This window comes from Leptodactylus fuscus, chromosome 1 (genome assembly GCF_031893055.1).
Source record: "Leptodactylus fuscus isolate aLepFus1 chromosome 1, aLepFus1.hap2, whole genome shotgun sequence".
In the NCBI taxonomy this organism is placed as follows: domain Eukaryota; kingdom Metazoa; phylum Chordata; class Amphibia; order Anura; family Leptodactylidae; genus Leptodactylus; species Leptodactylus fuscus.
The window spans coordinates 145,298,776-145,325,062 of NC_134265.1; the positions used below are offsets into that span (position 1 = coordinate 145,298,776).

The 26,287-nt window shown below is 41.9% G+C and overlaps 1 protein-coding gene across 1 annotated transcript in view; it reads right to left on the minus strand.

The window, feature by feature from the left end:
- Nucleotides 1-23,527, minus strand: part of IDNK (IDNK gluconokinase) — a 28,387-nt gene extending 4,860 nt beyond the window's left edge. Inside the window, exons 1-4 of the mRNA XM_075263469.1 lie at nt 23,420-23,527; nt 22,046-22,076; nt 19,365-19,451; nt 593-636 (exon numbers count right to left, since the gene is read on the minus strand). Coding sequence (XP_075119570.1) covers nt 593-636; nt 19,365-19,451; nt 22,046-22,076; nt 23,420-23,457 — 200 coding nt within the window. The 5' untranslated portion in view covers nt 23,458-23,527. The remainder of the gene's footprint in view (nt 1-592; nt 637-19,364; nt 19,452-22,045; nt 22,077-23,419) is intronic.
- Nucleotides 23,528-26,287: the final 2,760 nt, after the last annotated feature.

Sequence of the window (26,287 nt, forward strand, 5' to 3'; positions counted from 1 at the left end):
CCAGGTGATGATCACTCACTGATCTGATATTGATGACCTGTCTTAAGAATAGATCATGAATACTCAATCTTGTACAACCCCTTTAACCGGTTAGAAAATGTTTTTAATTAAATGCTGATGGATTTTGTATTAAGACTTTATTTCATACTTGTCTTATCAAGGCTCTTTACCCTTAAAAGGGTAAGGGCTTGTATAATTTTCTAAGACTCCTGATAATCCAGTAGTAATTTGAATAAGAAAGTCTACTAAACAATTTACTGGTAATGAAGACGTCAGGGATCTAGATTATAAGACTTCTGTGTGGAGGAAAGAAGGTGACAGATGTCCTCCTCTACTTATCTTCAGCAGTGTTCTTTTATTCTGAAACTATTGTTATTTACATATACAACTTTATCCCAAGATCCTTTTTTCTTGGATATTATAGCAGGATCATGAACGCTTCTATCTTCAACTAAACTAATGAAAATTATCTTGTCTATTACTGAAGATAAAAGTTCCAGCTAAGCCGGTGTCTCTACACATAGATGTACATTTACCTCTCCATCTAAATAATAAGAAATATATTAATATATGTGCAAGAATATGTTCTTACCTCTTTATTAATTCATGTAATGAGCACAGCCATGGATATCTGTCCTGTCAAGAAAAATAAAAATACATTATTAATACTAATAATTCATATATTTGTTGAAGGGAAATTAATCATTACATCATTATACTATAGTTTTACAGAATCCTGTAATGAAGTTGCCTAACAAAGACTGCTTCAGATTAGTGTCACCCATTCTACTAGCTAGCCTGACATTTAGAAATATAAACCTGAACATACAGTTTACAATAAATACTTAAATAACTGTGAAAATTAAGACCCACATTCTTGAATTTTATGCTTGCAGACCTCACCAACTTGGGCTAGGATCAATTGATCATATATTGTTTATGGCGACCTCCGGATTGTCCCGCAACAGCAAGTGTTGAGAAAACAAGACTAATGAGTGAGGACCAAAGAGGGGACATGCAATATGTCACCTGGTCTCCCTCCTGGACCCTGCCACAATACTTCAAAAACATTTATAGATTCCTAATCTCTCATTTGATCTGGGGGCATTCGTCCACTCATATTTCCTTAAAGACCGCATGCACACTGTTTCCCACTATCTTAGCTATGGTGGGGGAGTATATTTTCATCTATATCAGTGGCATAACTACCGTGGTAGCAGCTGCCACAGGGCCCGGGACATTAGGGGGCCCGGTGACAGCTGCTACTGCTGCATTTTTTTCTTTTTTCTTATTAGGCTGTTACCGGCTGGACTCCAGCCGGTAACTGGCCCTATTTACTTACCGATCCTGGCTGGGCCAGAATCGGTATGTGACACCGCGGGCCCCGTAAAGACTATTATTATACTCGGGGGTCTGCAAAGACCCCCAAGTATAATGATCAGAGGCCCGGGAGAAGTAAGAAACATAAAAAACTGTGTTACTTACCTCTCCAGGCTCCAGGCAGGCTTCAGTCTAGTTGTCTGACGTGTCTCTGACATCCCATGACCCAAGCCTGCTTCCCGGGTCATGTGGCATCCAACGTCATTGAAGAAAGATGACGGCGGAGGCCGACAGCGTAGGAGCCGGGAGACAGGTAAATAACAGTGTTTTTTATGTTTTTATTCCCCCAGGTCTCTGATTATTTTACTGAAAAGACCCCAGAGTATAATAATTGTTTATGGGTGTCCACAGTGGAGCATAATACTGAGTGCAGGGGCCACTAAGGGACATAATACTTTGTGCAGGGGCCACTGAGGGACATAATACTGAGTGCAGGGGCCACTAAGGGACATAATACTGTGTGCAGGGGCCACTAAGGGACATAATACTGTGTGCAGGGGCCACTAAGGGACATAATACTGTGTGCAGGGGCCACTAAGGGACATAATACTGTGTGCAGGGGCCACTAAGGGACATAATACCGTGTGCAGGGGCCACTATGGGGCATAATACTGAGTGCAGGGGCCACTGAGGGACATTATACTGTGTGCAGGGGCCACTAAGGGACATAATACTGTGTGCAGGGGCCACTAAGGGACATAATACTGTGTGCAGGGGCCACTGAGGGACATAATACTGTGTGCAGGGGCCACTAAGGGACATAATACTGTGTGCAGGGGCCACTAAGGGACATAATACTGTATGCAGGGGCCACTAAGGGACATAATAGAGCGCGCAGGAATGCGGAGGAGAGGGTCGGTCGAGGTCTTTGGCGTCGGTTGCCACAGGGCCCCACCATTCCTAGTTACGCCACTGATCTATATTATTTTATTAGCAGTGTTGAAATTACAACCTCTTTCAGTACACAGTGTGTTGGGTGGGACGTGCCTCCCAGTAGTTACCAATGAAAGTAGGGGTGTTGTCCCCCTCTTTACACTGCTCAAGTGCACCTTTGTAGTGGTGGCGGTGGTGGTACAATAGCAAGGATAAGTTGACTTACAGATTTCAGTCCTATTCTGCCCATTTCTTTGAGCTTTACCTCACTTAATTGATCTATCCGGTGCACCATGATGCAGCTTCAGTAGCCATGCATATGGGATTATCATTATGGTGGGGTGTGGCTGGTATGGAATTTATGATGAACTTTACATCAATTAATAGGCACTGCTCCACGGATCCTAGCAGAGTTTTTTTTTTTCTCTAGCTCCCACTGTTTTTGACACAATTAATGCTGTTAGATTTGGTGCCTGATATGCTATATAGGTTCTGTACTGTCAGAAGGGTGGTGTCAGACAGGAGCAGACAAGGGGTGTTATCCTGAGCTCTGATTCTGGCTGCCTCTGATTGGAGTTCTGAATCTGCCGCCCCCCCCCCCTTCCCCCTTCCCGACACTGCCCATAGTGCTTAAATAGCACACCAGGCACCAAAACTAACTGTACTTGTTTCCCAGGAATGGCTGGGGCTAGAGAAAAATTCCAACTGTGCTGAAATCAGTGGATCAGCTCCAGTTTTTAGCAGAGGACAAGAACTTGAATTGGTGGAGGTGGTGAAAGGTCCTCTTTAAGGATAACCCACTTATTAACATATAGAACACTTTCACACATGCATGTTTAGTAGAGATGAGCGAACAGTGTTCTATCGAACACATGTTCGATCGGATATCAGGGTGTTCGCCATGTTCGAATCGAATCGAACACCACGTGGTAAAGTGCGCCAAAATTCGATTCCCCTCCCACCTTCCCTGGCGCCTTTTTTGCACCAATAACAGCGCAGGGGAGGTGGGACAGGAACTACGACACCGGGGGCATTGAAAAAAATTGGAAAAAGTCATTGGCTGCCGAAATCAGGTGACCTCCATTTTAGACGAATAGTGGATTTCAAATCCGGGTCATATGAGAATGTGAACTTTGTGACTATGAGACAGGGATAGCTGTACAGGCAGGGATAGCTAGGGATAACCTTTATTTAGGGGGGAATGTTATTAAAAATAACTTTTTGGGGCTCTATCGGGTGTGTAATTGTGATTTTTGTGAGATAAACTTTTTCCCATAGGGATGCATTGGCCAGCGCTGATTGGCCGAATTCCGTACTCTGGCCAATCAGTGCTGGCCAATGCATTCTATTAGCTTGATGAAGCAGAGTGTGCACAAGGGTTCAAGCGCACCCTCGGCTCTGATGTAGCAGAGCCGAGGCTGCACAAGGGTTCAAGCGCACCCTCGGCTCTGATGTAGGAGAGCCGAGGGTGCACTTGAACCCTTGTGCAGCCTCGGCTCTGCTACATCAGAGCCGAGGGTGCGCTTGAACCCTTGTGCACACTCTGCTTCATCAAGCTAATAGAATGCATTGGCCAGCGCTGATTGGCCAATGTATTCTATTAGCCTGATGAAGTAGAGCTGAATGTGTGTGCTAAGCACACACATTCAGCTCTACTTCATCGGGCTAATAGAATGCATTGGCCAGCGCTGATTGGCCAGAGTACGGAACTCGACCAATCAGCGCTGGCTCTGCTGGAGGAGGCGGAGTCTAAGATCGCTCCACACCAGTCTCCATTCAGGTCCGACCTTAGACTCCGCCTCCTCCAGCAGAGCCAGCGCTGATTGGCCGAATTCCGTACTCTGGCCAATCAGCACTGGCTAATGCATTGTATTGGCTTGATGAAGCAGTGCTGAATGTGTGTGCTTAGCACACACATTCAGCTCTACTTCATCGGGCTAATAGAATGCATTGGCCAATCAGCGCTGGCCAATGCATTCTATTAGCGTGAACTGAGTTTGCACAGGGGTTCTAGTGCACCCTCGGCTCTGCTACATCAGATTGCTACATCTGATGTAGCAGTGCCGAGTGTGCATCAGATGTGTAGTTGAGCAAAACTGACTCAGCACTGCTAAGTCTGCATTCGCATAGGAATGCATTGGCCAGCCTTCGGCCAATCAGCGCTGGCTCTGCCGGAGGAGGCGGAGTCTAAGGTCGGACCTGAATGGAGACTGGTGTGGAGCTATCTTAGACTCCGCCTCCTCCAGCAGAGCCAGCGCTGATTGGTCGAGTTCCGTACTCTGGCCAATCAGCACTGGCCAATGCATTTCTATGGGGAAAAGTTAGCTTGCGAAAATCGCAAACTGACAGGGATTTCCATGAAATAAAGTGACTTTTATGCCCCCAGACATGCTTCCCCTGCTGTCCCAGTGTCATTCCAGGGTGTTGGTATCATTTCCTGGGGTGTCATAGTGGACTTGGTGACCCTCCAGACACGAATTTGGGTTTCCCCCTTAACGAGTTTATGTTCCCCATAGACTATAATGGGGTTCGAAACCCATTCGAACACTCGAACAGTGAGCGGCTGTTCGAATCGAATTTCGAACCTCGAACATTTTAGTGTTCGCTCATCTCTAATGTTTAGGTCTACTGCAGATAGATTGGGGTGCAAAAATAGTTTGACCAAATAGAAAAAATATAACAGGCTACTTTTAAGAACATTTGGTTTTACCGCAACATATTGGCCCTTTTATACTCAAGACAATTTCCTGAGATTCCATTTCTTCAAATAGTAAAATATGCTTATTGATTATACAGTATCAGCACGGAGACAGAGAGGAAATATATGAAACTTCTCACAGGAATTGATTTTAGGCCAACATTCTGCTGAAATAGATTCCCTTCTAACTCTTTTTCTTTGGAGGAAAGCAGAACATGTCAGATATGATAAAGATGAGTGATAGGTTTGCCAGTTCAATCTAATATGCACTTGGACCCCCAGAGGAGATGTCACTATCAGTCAGCATTTATCAGTGCCCAGCTATCACCTTAGCAAACAGTTTAGTCAAGACATATTCCAAGGATGACAAGCTGGCAGATCGCAGCAAGCCGAGTATTCTGGAACTGTATCATCCCTCTAATTCAAAGGGAAAATGTTCGGTCACAAAACAATGATTAGAAAGATACAGGAGTGTAGAGTAGTCAAACCAGTAAAGCTGGAAAATGGACAACTAAATGCAGTTAGTTGTTTCCAAATCTCGCATAGACCTCAATATAGGGAGCTGCACTCCTGCCAACCTCTCAACCACTGATGTCAGGAAGCCTCTGTTCTCCCATTAGAGGTTCTACATCATACATTTATGAATTACTAGACTCTGCCCGTGACTTTGTCTGCATGTTGTTGGAGTGGATGATTCACTTATATTCAGCAAATTGCTGCCGTCAATGGTTCGCCTGTTTCAGCTTTCAAGCTGTCCTGCTGCTGAACTTGTTCCTCACGCCATACCTGTGATTGTTCCAGCATCCCAACAGCTCACTGGAACGCCATATAATGAGCGTGTTGTTGGCGTTGATGATCCCCCTCAGCTCCACTTGAGGAGAACTCTGTTGACTTCTGGCTACCTTCATAGGTCTCATTGTTTTAGAATCTTGTGACAAATTAGATTTTCTTTCCCCCCCCCTTACCCCCCAATTTGATTTAAAGATGTTTTCCCATCCAGCATGTGTTAGCAAACTGCCTGGAGCATATCAGATAATGTGTAAATGCTTGTAAACAATGGACTCAGGATTAGCTGTGTGTTTACATAGAGAGATAACAGACCTGGCTTTATCGGCAATCTCCAATTAACTGAGATAATGCTGCTGCCAAGAGCAGTATAATATAGTATATGAACATATATTCATAACATTCATGAAGCCGTGTCATTAACTGGGATAAAAAGTAGCCTATGTTTTAATCGAGGTTACAATATATCTATGTGCCAAATTTCATCCAAATCGGTTCAGCCGTTTTTGCGTGAAAAAGTAACAAACACACAAACTTTCACATTTATAATACTAGGATTCTGTGGATATGACATAAATGTCTAATGTAGGAATACTCCTTTAAGATGACAATTGTTTTCATTTTATTTTAAGGGTAGAATACACTAAAAATGTTACCTATAAGATATATGTTTAAGAAACTTTTCTTCTATATCTTCCTCCTGACAAGGCTGCATTACAATTCAGTTTAATCACCTCTTGTTTTTTCTCACTCTTACTGAATTTAGACTTTAAGCTTCTATTGACAGGGCTTTCCTATTGATGGCTGCTCTAGATATAGAATATACCTGGATTTGCTTAGACGAAAACAAACAGTGGGCCCTAGGATGAGTCCAGGCTTCGCTGGGGCGGATGCCAGCTCAGCTCAAGTGTCTCAATTACACTGTGTCGTGTTTTTTTTCTGAAATACCATTTTACAATGAGCAGCTCTGGAGAGAATTATAGTACCATGCATACGAATACATTAATAATAAAATATAGCACAAAATACATGCACTGAATAAAAAGTAGGTCTTTGTCTCTCAATGTTCTTATTGCAGAATTTGCCCAAACCTCAATGAACTATTTTTTATATAATAACCAGAAAAAAAACCTCAACCCAGCACTATGAAGGCGGGCAGTGGCGTAACTACCGCCATAGCAGCAGAGGCAGCTGCCACAGGGCCCGGGACATCAGGGGCCAGGTGACAGCTGCTACCGCTGCTATCATTATTCTCGGAGGTCTTTTCGGACCCCCGAGTATAATGATCGGGGCCCCCTGTTGGTGGAATACTTTCCACCAACAGGGGGCCCCGAAGCTGCAGCAACGGCTGAGACACAGGAGCTGCAGCTCTGGCTCCTCTCAGCGCTTCAGGACGCTCCCCCTCTCTCCCCCCTCCCTTTCTCTGCCTGTCCTCTGCCCACCAATGAGAGGAGGAGGCGGGGCTTATCCCTGCCGAGCTCCTGCCGTCCTGCACTGAAGAGGAAGAAGAAGCTGCTCCAGGAAACTGAAACTGAAGATACACAGGTACGTACTGGGGTTACTTATTAATATCAGGCATTGGGGTGATTACTTGTGTTTTAGTAACTCCATGTGCCTCATATTAATAGCAGTTAACCCCATCATGTCCCTCACATTAACCCCTGTGTGCCTCACTATAAGAGTTACTGATATGTGAGACATATGGGGGTAATAGCAATGAAGATACTTTACTATTACCTCCATGTCTCTCACATATCAGTAACTCTTATGTGAGGTACACAAGGGTTAATGTGAGGGACATGATGGGGTTAACTGCTATTAATATGAGGCACATGGAATTACTAAATTGTAATGCACATGACCAGATTTTTTATCCACAATTTGTCCTGGTATAGCGGTCAGCGGTGATGTGACAGTATTTAGTCCTGTAGGGGCCACTAAGGGACATAATACTGTGTGCAGGGGCCACTATTGGGTATAATACGGTGTGCCGGGGCCTCTAAGGGGCATAATACTGTGTGCAGGGGCCACTATTGGGTATAACACAGTGTGCAGGGGCCACTAAGGGACATAATACTGTGTGCAGTGGCCACTATTGGGTATAATACAGTGTGCAGGGGCCTCTAAGGGGCATAATACTGTGTGCAGGGGCCACTAAGGGACATAATACTGTGTGCAGTGGCCACTATTGGTCATAATAGAGCGCGCAGGAATGCGTAGGAGGGACTCGGTCGAGATCTTCGGTGTCGGAGGGAGCCCCATGTCAAAAGTTCGCCACGGGGCCCCGCCATTCCTAGTTACGCCACTGAAGGCGGGCATGCTGTAGGTGCAGCAAATCTAATTTACAAGGACAGTTAAATGTGTTTCACAGACCAGTCACAGAAGTAATACCATTCTATTGCAATAAGCAGCAAGCACCCAGTATCGTGTGTTTATAAATGCTTTATAAGGGGTTATAAATCCCGCTCATGTTCTTTTAAAGCTGTTTTCTGTTGTGAACAATAGTTATTTGGTACACATATATTTGCACAAGCAATAAACCCCAGCAACCCTATCTTCTGATCTGAAGAACTATGACTGGAATGACCATACTATAGTTTAATCTAATTGTACAGCAAGCAAGCTGTGTCAACAGCTCATATTGCATGTTATCATATTGCTTGTTTAAGCAGTGGCTACTTGGGAATTATAAACCTAAGAGGGTGTACAATTCTATTTGGTAAGATGGAATCACATTAATGACCTACTTCAGAGGAGGAGCTTGTTTGAAGCTGGGCAGTAGCTCAGTTTTTGAATGCAGTGCTTTGGGGTTAGATTTTGATGGTTGTGTATGTAAGATGATGGAAGCCATCCCTTCCATAAAGTGAGTGTTAAAGGCTTGTTACACTTCTTTTTTACCCCGTATGGAGCCTTAAAATAACAAATACAATATACCCACCTGTTCTTTAAGCTGGGGATCTGGCAGGTATCCCTTTAATTGTGCAACTGACATAAGCTCCCACTAAGGACAGGCTAGTGTACTGTTATATATGTATGTTGTACTCTTTGTGAGTTTTGGACATACAGAGGTAAAATTTTTGCTGTGTATTTTTATACTTTTCTAAGTCATCACACAACTTTCTGCTTTCGTACTCTGGATATAGTGTGGCACAATGGTTCAACCCATTATCTTGAAAACTAGCCTTCACCTGCTAGCTATGCCTTTCAAGCTTCCCAAGTTACAGCCCTCATAAACTACAGCAGGACACTTTTCTATTGCACCAGGCAGGAAACTGCCCTTTAAACGGAGCTTTTCCATCAAATCCATCAGTCTGGTTTGGGATTTGGCGAATCTCCATGTCTGTGGGATTAATGGTCAATCCAGGAATGGAATTATGGAATTTACCCGAAAGTTAACGGAGCAAGATACAGTGTGAGTTGTAAGTATCAGTACCTGTGTGAGCTGAGCAGGAATGCTGCTGTGTGCTACCACTGGCGTTCCAGAAGATTGTGCATGGTAATGCTTTGATTCAGTGTAACTTGTCCTTTGGATCTTTAATCTTTCTATGCTGAGAAACAATCATGAGTACAATCCTATCATTGACATCCTTCCATGTATGACTGTATACAGAGATGGCTCTCAATCACTGACATAATTAGATAACTGTTTCAAATCATAGAAAGAGCAAGGATATAAATTAATAAAATACAAATATACTGAATCTTCTCCTACACTATATATCTGCTCAGCTACTCCTACTCTATAAAATTCTGCTTGCGAATTTCCTGCAATTTCCATGTGTCCGGCGTCTTTTGCAGACCTTTTCCACCTTCTCATTAATTAAATTCTGTACCATTTTGTGTCTCTAGTTACTAAACTAAGATACGGTGTGCATTTTCATGATACAGATATAGAGTAATACTCTTATTAATATGTCCCCTGTTTCCTGCTAATCAACCAAATGTATGTAGAGAAAGTAGGTCTACCGAGGACGAAATGTGGTGCTCAGAAGGCTGACACTGCTTCTCCTTCCCACCATGGCCAACATGCTGCCTCTGTATCTATATGCATCAGGACAACTCTCACAGCAGTTTAAAAGTGTTGCTTTAATGAATGATGCACTACTGCTGTCACAGGGAATGCACTGCCTGTCACTGTAGGTCTCAGACTTCCACTCACCAGGTGCTCTCAGAAGTAAGCCTGATCACTGAACCAGTTGACATCTTGAGAACAGATGTCCTTCTCTAGGCTATAAGCAGATCATAAAGCTCTCCCACATTACCTTGCTAGTTGCCTTCTCAAAGTGATCTTCCAGCAACAACCTGAACCTCTGCACCCACAAGCCGTCTCTCTGCCATCCTTTGAATTGCCCCCACTTTTCTACAGAACACATGATTAATATCACAGTGAGACCGTTACTCAGTAATAGGTATAGCACAGTCTAGAGCAACTAAAACGTAAGAGAAGTTAGGTGTTTCTTTCCTGTACTGTGACCTTGACATCAAATGTTACCCTGGTGATCATTATGAATTTCCTTATGGACCTTTTGAAGTTCATCCTGACAAGAAACTTTTTCCTCTTTAACAGCTATTTCTTCCTTCAACTGGTCTGGATTGAAATGAGGAACCTGACCAGATATTCTTTACAGAAGAAATAGAGATTTGAACATCGATGACACCTCGGATGGATCCAGAGATGTTCACCTTTCTGGACCTAACAATCAGAATTGGAGGAGATAGGAGCATTACTAAATCTTTCTATTGGAAGGAAATGTCCACCAGCAGTTTGTTGTAAATGGAAAGTCATCATCCCTATTCTTTCCAAAGGGGATTCCTAAAAGGCCTATTCCTGAGGATGAGATGCAACTGTTTCACCGGATTCAAAAAAAGCTGTGGATGAAAGTTCCATCAACATGGAGACCTTGGTGAATTGCTACACCATTATTAGCAGCCATCCAGAATCGCTCCAGCTACCTAAATGCTCAGATAAGAGAACCTGAAAAGCAGAAATTATATGTTATTGGCACCTTTTGATAATGGGACTCATGAAGTGCCGAGGATACTAAAGTCCTTTTGGGGCATTCTGAGATTGGATCCCAATTTACATGATATGATCACAGTAGAACCTTAAGTCACGTTCCGGAGGGGACAGAACCTCGGTGATCAGTTAGTGCATAGTCACTTCACTCCGGGTAACCAGGGGTCCAACTGGCGCAACCAAGCTCATCCCATGGGGGCTTTTTGTTGAGGATCATGCAAAGTATATGCAATTTGTACATACTGGACGCACATTTGAAAGTGTGTTGACAGGACAGAAATTTGACATCCATAGTTTCATTAACTGTCACACATCAGGCCTCATACACTGAGTGACCAAAAGTCATGGGAAGGTACCGGATGCGCCATTAATAGCGGGTCACCCCTCCGCGAGCCCTGATAACTGCAGAAAGACGATGAGGCATGGACTCCACAAAGTGTTGGAAGAGTTCTGGAGGGATATTGATCCACACAGTCTGCACTGCAGCCCACAATTGGTCCTGTGTAGTTGGCGCTGGGTCCATGGAGTGGACACTAGTATCCACAGCATCCCATAAATGCTCTATGGGGTTGAGGTCGGGCAAGGCAATTGAGGGTCGTGAGGTTACTGGTGTGTTCATTAAGCCAGTGAAAGGCTTAACAGTCAGTGGTAGGGCGTCATCAGTGGTATGAGGATCCTGGGGTGGAGTGTGAAGGCCTGGGATGTTCCTTAGTTGGGCTAGGGTCCCTCAGTGGTCAGGCTTCACATCATTTAAGTTAAAAGGTGGTGGTATTTTGCGCCTGGGTAGATGGAGCAGTGCCTCTCGCCATTCTGTTGTTCGGTTTGTTATATTGCACTTCAAAATTGGTTAGGTTGGGGTATTTAATATATTGTTATGCACAGTAATTTATGTGTATTTATACACCGCCCGCTTATGGTGGTTTATTTATATGTTAATGTGTTATTTATGTTGTTATACTGTTTAATAAATCGGCCTGTACAGGCCAAATTTAAATCCAAAGTAGGTGTCCTGATCATTCTTGGGAACAGGGTAATGGGGTTGGTTAACCATGGGTAAGGGGTCCCAGGGAGATGATAAGTGAACTCAGAGTGAACTAAAGCCTCCTCCCTGAGTCATGGATATTTTCTTGTTCTCGAGGGGGCATCAGCTGCTGACATCTTTAAAAGTGGATACAATATAAAGAAATTGGAGTACATTCTCTTTAATTGGAGTCAAATACATATTCTCATCATATTACTATCATGAGATGAGGACCTAGACCGTAGTATCGAGTTGAAGAGGTTTGTTCTTCACCTAGGAATATATGTGACGAAATATCTGTAGTCCCCACCGTTTTCTTTGTCCACATAATAGGAACTCTGACCACTATAATAACGTCATAATATAATAACATCATATGTTCATAGCAGTGTTGGGAAGAAATATGAGAATATAATATTCTCACTAGATAACATAACATAACAGAGTAATATGTGAACAAATATTGTACAGTATATTGTGAAAAGCGGCTGTATCTTAATGGGTGGAGGTTGTGATCCCCACAGTGATCTTCTCAAGTATTAATAACGACCCCAACACTGTGTATTTGGTGTAGGATATACACTTTGACCTGTTGGTCGAATTTTAGCCACTAATTTTGTTGCTTTTTTATAATTTTTTCACAATAAGAGTTAGGTTTTATAACTATAAACTATAAAGCCATCTCTCATGCTGGATTGCTAGGGTAACGTTTGATGTCATAAAGGGTACACTACGGGAGAGAAACACACAACTTGTCCCATGGTGCAACACCTGTATGCCTGTTCAGCCAATAAGGAATCATTGCACAATCCAGTTGCCATAAATACCAGAACACTGACTGTGCAATAACTTAAACCAGTGAAAGCACCATGAGAATGTATAATGCACATCATCCAACATAATGCAAATACATCATAACACACAATATAATATAACCAATAAACCCTGCTATGTCAGGTTGTGACACACTAGCTTGGCTAACACTGCATAGGTCTGCTTAGATAATGAAGATCAGTGGCGTAACTAGGAATTGGCAGGGCCCCGCGGCAAACTTTTGACAGGGGCCCCTCCCCCCCCCCCCCCGACGCCGAAGACCTCAACTGACCCCCTCCTCCGCATTCCTGCGCGCTCTATTATGTCCCTTAGTGGCCCCTGCACACAGTATTATGTCCCTCAGTGGCCCCTGCACACAGTATTATGTCCCTTATTGGCCCCTGCACACAGTATTGTCCCCCATAGTGGCCCCTGTACACAGTATTATGTCCCTTAGTGGCCCCTGCACACAGTATTGTACCCCATAGTGGCCCCTGCACACAGTATTATGCCCCACTGTGGACACCCATAAATAATTATTATACTCTGGGGTCTGAAAAGACCCCAGAGTATAATAATCAGAGACCCGTGGGAATAAAAACATAAAAAACTACTGTTTCTTACCTGCCCCCCGGCTCCTACGGTAAGTAACAGTGTTTTTTATGTTTCTTACCTCTCCCGGGCCTCTGATTATTATACACGGGGGTCTGCAAAGACCCTCGAGTATAATGATAGTCTTTATGGGGCCCGTGGTGTCACTTACCGATCTCGGCCCAGCCAGGATGGGTAAGTAAATAGGGCCCGTTACTGGCTAGAGTATATATATATATATATATATATATATATATATATATATACACACACACATATATAGTATTAGTGTTTTACACGTCACTCAATAATGTCACTCTCCTGCCACTTCTTAGTCATTTAGACCTCCTTTTGCACTTAGGATTATACCTTCTACAAACTGCCTTATACGTATTTTCAGCATTTTGATATACACCAGGTTTGTTTGTTTTTTATATGCACCATTTTTTTTTGTCATATAAGGGCCTAGACGTGTCACATCTTTTGAGAACAACCCTTTTTTTGCACTAAAAATACGCTTCATGGTTGGTTCTGTATGCTGCTCACCACTTAATGAAAGTGGGCAGAAAAAGGACACACACCTTAGTACAATACATTTGCTATAAGTTACAGCAGAATACTGGAAATATACTGTATATATTCGAGTATAAGCCAGGTGACTCTGTTTGTGGTGTGCTTGCAGAAACGGCTTCTTTCTCATCACTCTCCCATACAGCTTCTCCTTGTGCAAAGTGCGCTGTATTGTTGAGCGATGCACAGTGACACCATCTGCAGCAAGATGATGCTGCAGCTCTTTGGAGGTGGTCTGTGGATTGTCCTTGACTGTTCTCACCTTTCTTCTTCTCTGCCTTTCTGATATTTTTCTTGACCTGCCACTTCTGGACTTAACAAGAACTGTCCCTGTGGTCTTCCATTTCCTTACTATGTTCCTCACAGTGGAAACTGACAGGTTAAATCTCTGAGACAACTTTTTGTATTCTTTCCCTGAACAACTATGTTGAACAATCTTTGTTTTCAGATCATTTGAGAGCAGGCTATCCATGCTCGGCAACCATCAAACTTAACTGAACTTGAATTGTTTTGTAAAGAGGAATGGTCCAAAATACCTTCATCCAGGATCCAGGAACTGATTAAAAGCTACAGGAAGCGACTAGAGGCTGTTATCTTTGCAAAAGGAGGCTCTACTAAATATTAATATCACTTTTCTGTTGAAGTGCCCATACTTTTGCACCGGTCAAATTTCGGTTTAATGCATATTGCACATTTTCTGTTAGTACAATAAACCTCATTTCAATCCTGAAATATTACTGTGTCCATCAGTTATTAGATATATCAAACTGAAATGGCTGCTGCAAGCACCAAAATATTTAGAACTAAAAATGATTAAGATTAATAGGGTTGCCCAAACTTTTTCATAGGACTGTAGGTATCCTGTGTCTGAAAGTGCCCGGTCTACTGAATATAGGGGATCTGCAGTGCTCCTGTTCCGTCGGGAAGGGGTTAACAGGAGCACTGCAGATACCCTATATTCAGCCAGGCTGAGTTCCAAGTGTGGGAAAAAAAAACCCAGTCCTCAAGCTCAGGGAAGGGGCAGACAGACAACCAAAACACCCCCTCCCCTTCCCCAGCACCTAGAAACTACTGCACCCAAAAACTCCGACCATTTTAATTTTTGAAATTTTCCAGTAGCTGCTGCATTTCCCCCTCTCGGCTTATACTTGAGTCAATAAGTTTTCCCAGTTTTTCCCAGTTATATTCGGGTCGGCTTATACTCGAGTATATACGGTACCTGAAATCTACAGCATTCCCTGACTGTCATTAATTTAATTTCAGGGCCTCCCGTGCTGTGCCTGAATGAATAATTTGGGGAATTTATTGGCATACAAAGCACCAGTCTGAAAATATTCCTCCTAAATTTAGTACAAGATAGACATGACTTCTTGGAAACTTCTACTTGGCTGCTCAAGATATAGAATGACTGCATAGCTAATGGATGTAGGTAACATGACAATCCTTTCTATCCTCAGGAATAATTGTTCCATTGCACAAATGTTCTGTTTGTATTTCTACATACTCTACCACTGACCCTTCTCTATTAACTGATCCAGAGCAGAGGGAACACTGACAGTTTTCTACCTTTTTCCTACATCAACCTGGGACAGAATTAGAAGAATATATTTAAGAGGTAAGAAAAAAAAAAAAGCCCTAGTATTAAAAGATATGCAAGAGTGTGGTCTGTACCCAGATAAAAAAAAAAACTGAAGGGCCGGATGCTATTTAGGGCCACATGCTATTTAGAGATATCCAAAGTGTACAGTCATGAGGGTCCAGGAGCATGCACTACTGTCAGTGCCATCCTGTATTCCACCAGTGAAATCAGCCGGTTCCATTTAGACCATATACAGATTATAATGAAAAATTCACATCTGGCAGACTTGTTGCATACATGATAGCAGGGTTATTTTTGCAGTAAGTGCATGGATTGCTGTAAACCCAAATTGTTACACCATATCATCTGTATGTAAACATACCCTAAGGACAAGGCCCACGTAAAAACAGAATATGCTTTCAAAACTTAGCAAATGATCAGTCATCATAAACACCATGTTTTAGCTGATAGCCATACATCACAGACCACTGATTTGGCAGAAAGAAGTCCATTTTCTCATATATATATATATATATATATAGTGATAATCAGGTGAAATGTTCAAATTCTGTCATTTTGGCAACTTTATTCTTTTTTGTTGCTAGCCTAAGCAATCCAGACTCCAGACTGCCACTATATAATATCTTAGAATAAATACATTACATGTCAGAAGATTCTGAGACTGGAGTTTGAAATTGTATTCCATTTCAACTGAAAACATTAATAAACAGTTCACACAGACCAGGATATGACCCCAAACAGTATCTTTACGGGTGTTAGATTTCCATCACAAATAAATTCTACAGCTAAAGTTGGCCCCCTACATATTAAAAGGTCAGTAAGTACAAAACAGCACATGTGATTAATCTAAGCATTGTTAGGTATCTGAACAAGCTTGTAAATATAGTAAGGAATATGCCTACATGTGTGGCCATCATTGCATAATAATAGGCTTTATATGCAATAATTATCAGAAACTCAATACTAAGTACTATAAATAATAGGTATCAATGCAATTTAAATAGCATACACGTTTACCCACCCAATATGTGATACATATAACGCAACCAATGATTACAATGTTGGATAACAAATTTCCAAATGTATAGTACATACAATTAACTTTATAAACTAGTAATAAATTTAGATGCGTGTACTGGATTAACCATCTTCAATCAGCCTGCTCTCGCGTCTCAGCTCTGCTACATCACTGCATATGCATAGGATACCCAGCTGTATGTACATGTTTGCATATGGAGAGCCTATAGAGGTGTGCTACAGTGCTGCCTAAAATCTGCTACATCGGGCAATTGTGATTACAGGGGTTTAGTTATGTGACTGTCTGAGCAGCTTCTGTGTTACAAAGGGCTGAACGGATGTTGCTGAAATGTGCCAAAGTTCTCCCCCTCCCCAATCAGTGGAAAAACAACACATCCTCTGTAGTACTCACTGAAACTCTACACCTGATATAGTCCTCTTGCCCACACACAGCCTGCATGTTCTGTAGTCTCCTGATCTTCTATGAGACTCCATTTTCTTCAGCTTTTACACTGTCCAGCTTCATCCTATATAGCTCCACCCACAAAATAGCATGTAGGTCCGCCCACTGCCTAGCATGATCATCACAGGTCCTTTAGTGTTGTGTGAACCTAAATTCCTTCACTGCGGTCGTGTAGTAACGTAATTTACCGGGATAAAAAGTAGCCTATGTTTTAATTGGGGTTCCTATCTATGTATGTGGCAAATTTCATGCAAATCCGTTCAGCCGTTTTTGCGTGATTGAGGAACAAACATCCAAACTCACAAACATCCAAACATCATTAGTGGGATACATAAGAATCTACCCTTGTTATACCAACACTCTACAACTAAAGCTGGCTAGCGATACACATGAGATAGCTGTCAGTGAGCATTTGACCAACACCTATCTCGCCCTGACTACCGTATACACATGCCCTTGGATTAGTCGAGCAATACATTTGTACAATATAGAAGCAAAGAACTGTCTGAAATCAGTTTACCTGCCTATAAACTCCTATGATATCTGCCTTGGAGGTAGAGTCACAATAGGGGAAGAGTTCACAATCTCCTTTCTAGTTCATCCCAAGGGTGTTTCGTGGGCTTATCTGTGCTCCCTTTTTATGGCCTATCCTTAGCAAATCAATAGGGGGCCAGCATTCAGCTTCTGGACCAATCATCTGTATGGAGCTGCTTCCGGCGCCTGTCCTGTACACAATATGAGCCAGAAGCAGAAAGCTCTGTTCTTTGTCTAGCGGCTTGGCACCTTCACTGTAATGAAGTCAGTAGGAGTGGAGGTTCTGGGTTGCTATACAGCAGATAGGGTTTTCTGTTTGTGGCCTTGTACTGTTTACAGGATTAGTGAAGGCTCCATACAGATGATCGGAATGGGGCTGGGTGTTGGTCCCCTATCAATTAGATATTCATGTTCTATCTGGAGGATAGACCATGAAAAAAAAATAAGCTCAGACAACCCCCTTAAAGTTAGGGCTTTGTGCGGGCCAATAAAGATCTTGCACACCACATTCTCCAAAACATCGTTTACGGACCAAATATAGCATGAAAAAAGTAAATAAATCAGATAGCTAACCGATTACTTAAACAATCACTCCAAGGTGCACGACCCGTGCTTCTGGACTCCACGAAGCTGAACTTGCCAGTAGTCAGTATAAGATAGATAGGTCCGCAACACTTGAGCGAGCTAAAATTTAACCTTTAATCCATAAATCATTTAAAACAAGACAGTGGACATACAAAATATTGTTTAGAAAAACATAGTGAAAAAGTAAGAAAAAACATGATTAAAACCGCGTCATCCACTCTATGAGTAAGGGACATTAAGGTCCAGAAACGCGGCAGCGACTGCGGTTTTAGTCATGTTTTTTCTTACTTTTTCACTATGTTTTTCTAAACAATATTTTGTATGTCCACTGTCTTGTTTTAAACGATTTATGGATTAAAGGTTAAATTTTAGCGCACCTATTGTTTTATGGACCTTGTTTGAGTTGAGTTCCCACAAAAGTGGAAGCATACAAAGTGTTTTGGTATGCTATAGCATTAAGATTCCCTTTCTCTGGAACTAACTGACCTAAAACAACCCCATACTCCCTCCTCCACCAAATTTACAATTGACATATTGCAGTCAAGCATTGCCAAGTCATTTGCCAAATCCACACTTGTCAATCAAAGAGACAGAACATCTTTTCAGTACTGTGGAGTCCAATCAGGGTGTGTTTTAAACCACTCCATACTAGGCCTTGGCATTGTGTTTGGTGATGCAACGCTTGCATATACCCAGCGTATCAACCTAGTCCCGCAGGTAAGCAGCAAAGCCCTTGTAACTCCAACTAGTTAATTTGCATGTTGACAAAAACAATCTTATCTTTCAACAAAGGCACAGAGTCACAAAGGAAAAACACTGTTTGTTTCAGGCAGCCTAGGACTAGCCCACCGGAGGGAGCAGGGCCACTTTCTAATAAAGTGTCATGTGCTGCCAGAAAACTTTCCAGTAAAAGCCTACCCAAGGGAGGTGAGAAAAATAACATACAGTTATACTCACCTCTCCTGGGTGTCTGGCGTCATCTTTTGTCCATTTCCAGACTGAGGATACCCAGGAGAGGTAAGGCAAGATGTGTAGAAGTGTTTGCTCTTTTCCCTCACCTCTCCTATGACTTCACTTATTATATTTTGGGGTCTGAAGAACAACTGTGCAGCATTAGACTGTGTGGGTGCTCGACTACTGGACTAGACAATGAAGCACAATTGTGTTCAACTCCACTCTCAGGTTGTCTAGGGTTTTCCCCTTATCTAAGGCCCCAAAGGAGAATGATGGACGTTTTATCATTTAAATGTCTCCTTAACCCGATGATGCATCTACATATAGGTCACATCATGGCTAAAATTCTCACCATCAGATAAAGAGGACTAATAGATTTGTTAGTGGATGTTAAGTTCCTATTTCCAAACTAGTTTTTCCTTACATCATTGATAAGTTTGCATAACACTGATATTTCAGTACCTGGTCATTTAAGGGGATTCCTTGGGACATCTTCTTTTTATTTTCCACAGTATGGTAATCATCTGCATCATAGAATTTGCATCCTAGCTGCAAAAAATGTGTAACATATAATAAAGAGATTGAATCTAAACAGTAATATCGTGTAGATACAAGTGACCTGCAAATTTCAACTCCTCTCAGAACTATAGATATATTACAGGCCTCATCCTGGCAGCTCTATATTGTGAAAGCTAATCACACTGGTACTGTAATGGAGATGTGCATTTGTCAATCTGTCCAGCATATTGTTTTTATGATATGAAGTATTGTGAGCTCTAATATTACTTTGAGCTAGTAAATTATACTGTATAATTACAATTCATATTGAATATGCCTACCTATGACTAGATTAAAAGTAGGGTACTCACTACTTACTAAGCTACGGTACTTCTAGTACCTGAAGCTCTCACTTTCCAAACAAGAATGATTCGATTATATAGCTCTATGAAGAGAATTTAACTGCTGCTTGTTCCAAATTCCTGAACTATTTGCAATGGAGACAGTAAATACAATAAAAAGTTTATAAAATAATAATAAAGGTATTTGCTAATTTACAACTTATAATTGCACATAAATGCACTGTTGCTTCAAAATAAAAAAAGGGTATCACATGCTACATACAGTACAGGTCTTCTACAAAGAAATCATATTTGTATACTATAACTAAGGTTTTACTTTATGAATAATGTATAGATACAGTATGTAATTGAATGATCTTCTTAGACGATTTGCTCATGTTTATGAACCTAAGATTTGTTATTAACTGGAGTTTAGGTAAATCTTGGGCCATTGTACAGTAGGTGTAATAATACCCAAACCTAACCTACTGGTGATATCTAATTGCTGATGTGTGAAACTGAATAAGGTCATGGGTCATTGCTATGTCACTGAGGTTTGATACCTGCAAAGTCGTTGTAATACACAGTAGAGCCTGGGTACAATCATCTAATCAAAAAGTAAATGCTCGCTCATTCTGAACGTAAAACTCGTTCAAAGTGAGCGGCGTTATAATAGATCCCTTTGATTTCTTTTTTTTTTTTTTTTTTTTTTTAAATGTAGATTGTGAGCCCCACATAGAGCTCACAATGTACATTTTTCCCTATCAGTATGTCTTTTTTGCAGTATGGGATGGAAATCCATGCAAACACGGGGAGAACATACAAACTCCTTGCAGATGGTTTTTTTGCCCTTGGCGGGATTTGAACACCAGGGCCCAGCGCTGCAAGGCTGCAGTGCTAACCACTGAGCCACCGTGTGGCCCCTCCCTTTGATTTCTATGGGTGCCGGCATACGAGCGCTACACATTGAAATCAATGGGAGGCTTTTTTACCTGTTGCTTTCAATGTGATACGCGTGTATGCTGGCACCCATAGAAATCAATGGGATCTGTTTTAACACCGCTCACTCTGAACGAGTTTTACGTTCAGAATGAGCGGAGCATTTACTCCATGTGAAGGCTCCCTAAGGGCTCGCTCACATCTGCGCCCAGTCTCCGTTCTGCAGGTTTCCGTTTCCTGTACAAAACTGAGGCAGGATACGGAAAGCTGCAGGACTCTTTCTCACCCATTCATTTGAATGGGTGAGAAAGCAAGTCTGGCCGTGAGCGGCGGTGAGCGTTTTATGCTCTCCGCCACTAAACATTTTTTTTTAATCCGGACACAAAGTCGAACATGCAGTACTCTGTGTCCGGATTTAAAAAAATGGTTTCTCGGCGGAGAGCATAAAACGCTCACCGCCGCTCACGGCCAGTCCCGGTCTGTGGTTTCCATCTTCTTGCATGTAGAAGACGGAAACCACAGAACGATGTGCCAAGCGTAGGTGTGAACCTAGCGAAAGTAAAAAACACTAGATCATGGGGAAATCTTCTATTCCCTCTATACCACATAACTGTCCGAGATGAGAATAGTTGTGGCACAACTTGCGTGAGTTATACCAAAAATCTGCACCAGTCATAGATTTCAATTCTGGCACACTGGAGGAGTTAGGAGCCTCTTAATAGCTTAGATACTTGATTAAGACTGGTGCTTCTTCCACTGGTCTTAAAGGTAGTCTGTCACAAGAACCCAGGGTCATCTGAATAAACTGGAGATTTCCCCTTGAGAATCAGTTCCTCTGTTAGTCTGTGACTATTCTCTGTGACAGCTAATGTCCATTGCTGTCATTCTATGAAAGAAGACAACAACAGACATTAGTAATGATAGTGTGAACTTCCCTTTACTGAGATATTGCTATTTTTATCAATATTCAAATTACTTCTTTCAAGCAACGAGATCATTGCCATTTCTCCAAAGATGTAAGCAGCCATGTTCTCATTATCTCATAGAGTTCATTTTCATATTGACAAAATTGACAATATCTCGGCAATGATTCACAACGAGAAAAAACACTGTTTAATTCAGGTGATCCTAATCTATCTGTCTATAGGCTGGGTTGATATACTGGGTTCTGGTGACAGGCTCGCTTTAATAAATACCCTCACACTGTATTTTATTTACATGATAAAACACATTAAATAGAACGGCTAAAAACGTGCTCAAAAAGATTCAGTGTGAGCCTCTGAAACCTATTGACTGTATATATCCCAGTTTAGGGATCATATTACTGATTTTTTTTTTTTTTTTTGCAAAACAAAATCAGCATACCTGATCTGCCAGAAGGGATCCTACTTCAGTTCTATGGAAAGACAAAAACAAGAGAGTGAATCATCCTGTACCTGTTTCAGATTTGTTTTGATGAATGAAGTTTGTTCCCTTGGTTCGTTTCCAAAAGTGCTATTATTTTTCTCTGGGGTCTTCTCAGACCCCAGAGTATAATAAGTGGAGGCCCGAGGGGGGGTGGGTGGGGGGTGGGGGTGTGTGTGTGTGTGTGTGTGTGTGTGTGTGTGTGTGTGTGTGTGTGTGTGTGTGTGTGTGTGTGTGTGTGTGTGTGTGTGTGTGTGTGTGTGTGTGTGTTGGGATACTCACCTCTCCTGTATGTACTGTGGCACAGTCACATGGGGCACGCTGACGTCAAGATGCTTTGTTCCAGCATTGTAACACCCCCACATGACTGCTGACGTCATCCAGATGCCAAAAGAGGCCAGGAGAAGATGACAGAGGACTGCTGGTTGTCCAGGAGAGGTGAGAAATAGCTGTTTGTTATTTTCAGTCACCTCCCCTGGGCCTCCACTTATTATACTCTGGGGTCTGAGGAGACCCCAGACTATAGATTTCCATACGCTGTTAATTTGGACGGAAGGAAAACGTGGTATGCCATTCTTTTCTGTGCATTAAATGTAATAGATTATGACATGATGGAGGTAAAACAAAACCAGCAAAAATGCATCCGTTTCTCCTACAGAAGTCTTTGAGGATGTTGAACACATTTTAACATGCTTTTTATTGTGTCGAAACACGTCTGCTCAATGGTAATCTAAACTGAACAGCGAGACATGTATATCTTGTTACCCCAACATGTAAAACTGAAACACCCCAATGTTAATTAATGTGACTCAGCGGAAACTCACTTTGTAGTAACATAATAGGGCAGATTTCTTAATTTTTTAGGAACAGAATAGAAATGAAAACTGTGCTGTGATCAGTTGCTAAGAACAACTAAAATTGTTTTGCTTTTAGACCGTTTTAAGAACTCTACCCCACTATGATCTTAAAAGGGTAACTGTCTTTCTTGTGCTGGTACATTTATCTATACCGACTGTACAGTGAAGGTTTCCTAGAATGCTTTCTTTATATAATAAATGCAGTATATTCATGGAAACAGATAAAACAACAGTAAAACACACTATCCTCCTGTCTGAACACAGACTAAACCGTGCTTTCTCTGCAGGCCACAGTATGAACCTTTATACTAGGCACAAGAGAGTTGTCTCCTCCCAGACTACACAGGGGCGTAGCCACTACCCTCTTCATCCTGTCATCAGAACAAAGCAGGATTTGCCGTGTCAAATGTCTGTGTAACCTATTTATTGCTTATGTAATGTTGTGAACAGCTGTTCAATACAATGAGAATATACATACTTCCCAGATCCGCTCACTCCCATCAGCACGATTATCATAACTTCTTAAGTCCTAGCTGCCACCTGGAAGAGACGGTGTGATCCTGCTGTTGTATACAGAGCTTTGTAGGCCACTGCAAGACGACAGGGAAGTGAAAAACATGCAGTCCAATGAGCACTGCTTAGTCACCCGCCTCCTGCACTGTTTGCTCTTATTAAGGAAACGTGTCAATTATTAAAACATTAAACAAGCATTAAGAAAATCACAAAGTTACATAAAATGTAAGCATATAACTGAGATATTAACATACACAATATTATAATATACACAATAGAGACAAATCCATATAAAAAAACGATCATGCCTATTACGGCTGTGGATGAAATGTGCTGTATAAATAAGGGGGGGAAAAATAATTATGGAAATGATCCTTTAACCCCTTCCCGCTGGTTACATTTTTCAATTTTTGTTTTTGACTCCCCGCCTTCCAAACCCAATAACTTTTTTATTTTTCTGTTTACAGACACATATTAGAGCTTAATGTTTTCAGAACAAATTGTTTTTCATAAAGGTACCATTTATTATATTGTACAATGTACTGGGAAGCTGGAATCAGAGAAAAAGTGCATTTGTGCAACTTTTTTACGGGCTTCATTTTTACAACATTCTCTCTGCAGCCAAATTGATATATCGGTTGTATTGTATGTTTTGGTATGATTCCGGGGATACTAAATTTATATAGTTTTATTTACATTTTAACCCCTTAAAGGGATTCTATCATTAGAATAACTTTTTTTCAGTACTACCATGTCAGAATAGCTTCAAAGGGGGTATTCCAATGAACATAATCATATCTTATATTTTTCTTATTTCAGGCTAAGGCCCCACGGGAGGATACGCAGCGCTAAAGCGCTGCGGGAAAAACCACGGCAGGAACTCATCACGGTTCTTCCCACAGTGCTTTAAACAGAAAGTTCATGGAGTTTTCCTCTGCATACTATTACAATTATATCTACGGGGAAGACGCCGGCGTTTCCGTAGACATAATTGACATGCTGTGCTTTCCAAAACCGTGGCGGCTTTGGAAATCGCAGCATGTCTGCGCTGCGGTTTTTACCGCAAAGTGGGCATGGGGTTCACAAGAAGACTCTCCAGCGACGCCCTTACTCTTCTGCAGCCGCGCCATTCCGCTGCGTCCTTCTGTCATCATCTTCCAGCGAGACTACGCTCACTCGTGTAGCAGCCACAGAGCAATGGCCAACAAGACATGCACAGTCGGCTGTGCCTGGTGGCAGAGCCAACTGCGCATGTCTTGTTGGCCATTGTTCTGTGGCCACTACACGAGCGAACTCAGTCTCGCTGGAAGAAGACGAGAGGAGGACACAGCAGAGAGGCGCAGCTGTAGAAAAGGAAGCTTCAAAAACAATTGTACAGAGCAGCACCAGAAAAAGACCTGACCCAATCAGTGGGTTTAAGTTCCAAGTGATCAGGCATACGATTGCAGGTAGATAATGCAACAAATGAACAACACTGCAAAAATAAATTTAAAAAAAAGGTGAGGATTTATTCCATAGCAACATTTCGGTCCCAGAAATGCAGGACTTTTCTGAAGCAGTAGCATAGTGAAATGTGAAGACTTTTAGAGTGAAATACATGTCATTCATTGTAATCAATAACAATCAAATAAAAATGTTACATTACATAATGATCTAAACATGTGGCAAACATATAAAGTGCAACAGTGTCAAATATACAAATATAAAAGCATATAAAATAGAAGTATACTATAATGAAAACACAAGTGTAGCGCAACCCCTTACCAACCCTGGACGTAATTCTACGTCTTAAGTCACATGGGGATGTATGGAGAGAGCTCATGAGCTGAGCTCTCTCCATACAAGGCGGATGCCGGCTGTATAATACAGCCAGCACCCGCCGCTAACAGCAGTGCCCACAACATCTAAATTGCAGAGGCGGTACGGGCGCCACCATTTTTCTCCAATCGCCGCCCTCCTGAACGTCACCGGAGGGCAGCAATCAGTTGCTATGACAGCCGGGAGCTGTCATAGCAACTGTTCTATTGCATCGGTTCTATTGCACATTGCCAAAGGCAGCGTTTAAGGGTACCTTCACACAGCGTAGCGCGCCGCTCCTTTATACACGTGTCCAAGCGCGGTGGTTCAAAACAGAGCCCATTGATTTCAATGGGTCCCGATATACGCCCGCTACCCATTGAAATTAATCGGAGGCTTTTTTACCTATTGATTTCAATGGGTAGCGCGCATATATCGGCACCCATTGAAATCAATGGGCTCTGTTTTGAAGTGCCGCGCTCGGACACGTGTATACGTGTCTAAAGGAGCGGCGCACTACGTCGTGTGAAGGCACCCTTACTAGAACTGCTGACATTTTGCTATTCACTGCAATAGAGTAGTATTGCAGTAAATCATATGAGCGATCAAACCCCCTAGGTTTCAAGGTCCATAGGGGGGTCTGATCATAAATGTAAAAGAAGAAAAAAAAGTTTTTAAAAGTATAAAAAAAAATACAAAAATACAAAAGTTCAAATCACCCCCCTTTCCCCAAATCAGATATAAAAGTAAGTAAAGTAAACACAAACACATTAGGTATCCCTGCGCTCCAAAATGCCTGAACAATTAAAATATTTATCCCATAGTGTGAACAGTGTAGCAGCAAAAAAAAATCAAAATAGCCAAATAGCGTTTTTTTCAACACTTTACCTCCTATAAAAAAAATTGAATAAAGAATGATCAAACCATCAGATCTTTCCCCAAATGGTATCAATAAAAACGTCATCTTGTCCCGCATAAAAAGACATCGCACCTAGCTCCATACATCTAAATATGAAAAAGTTACAGGTGTCACAAC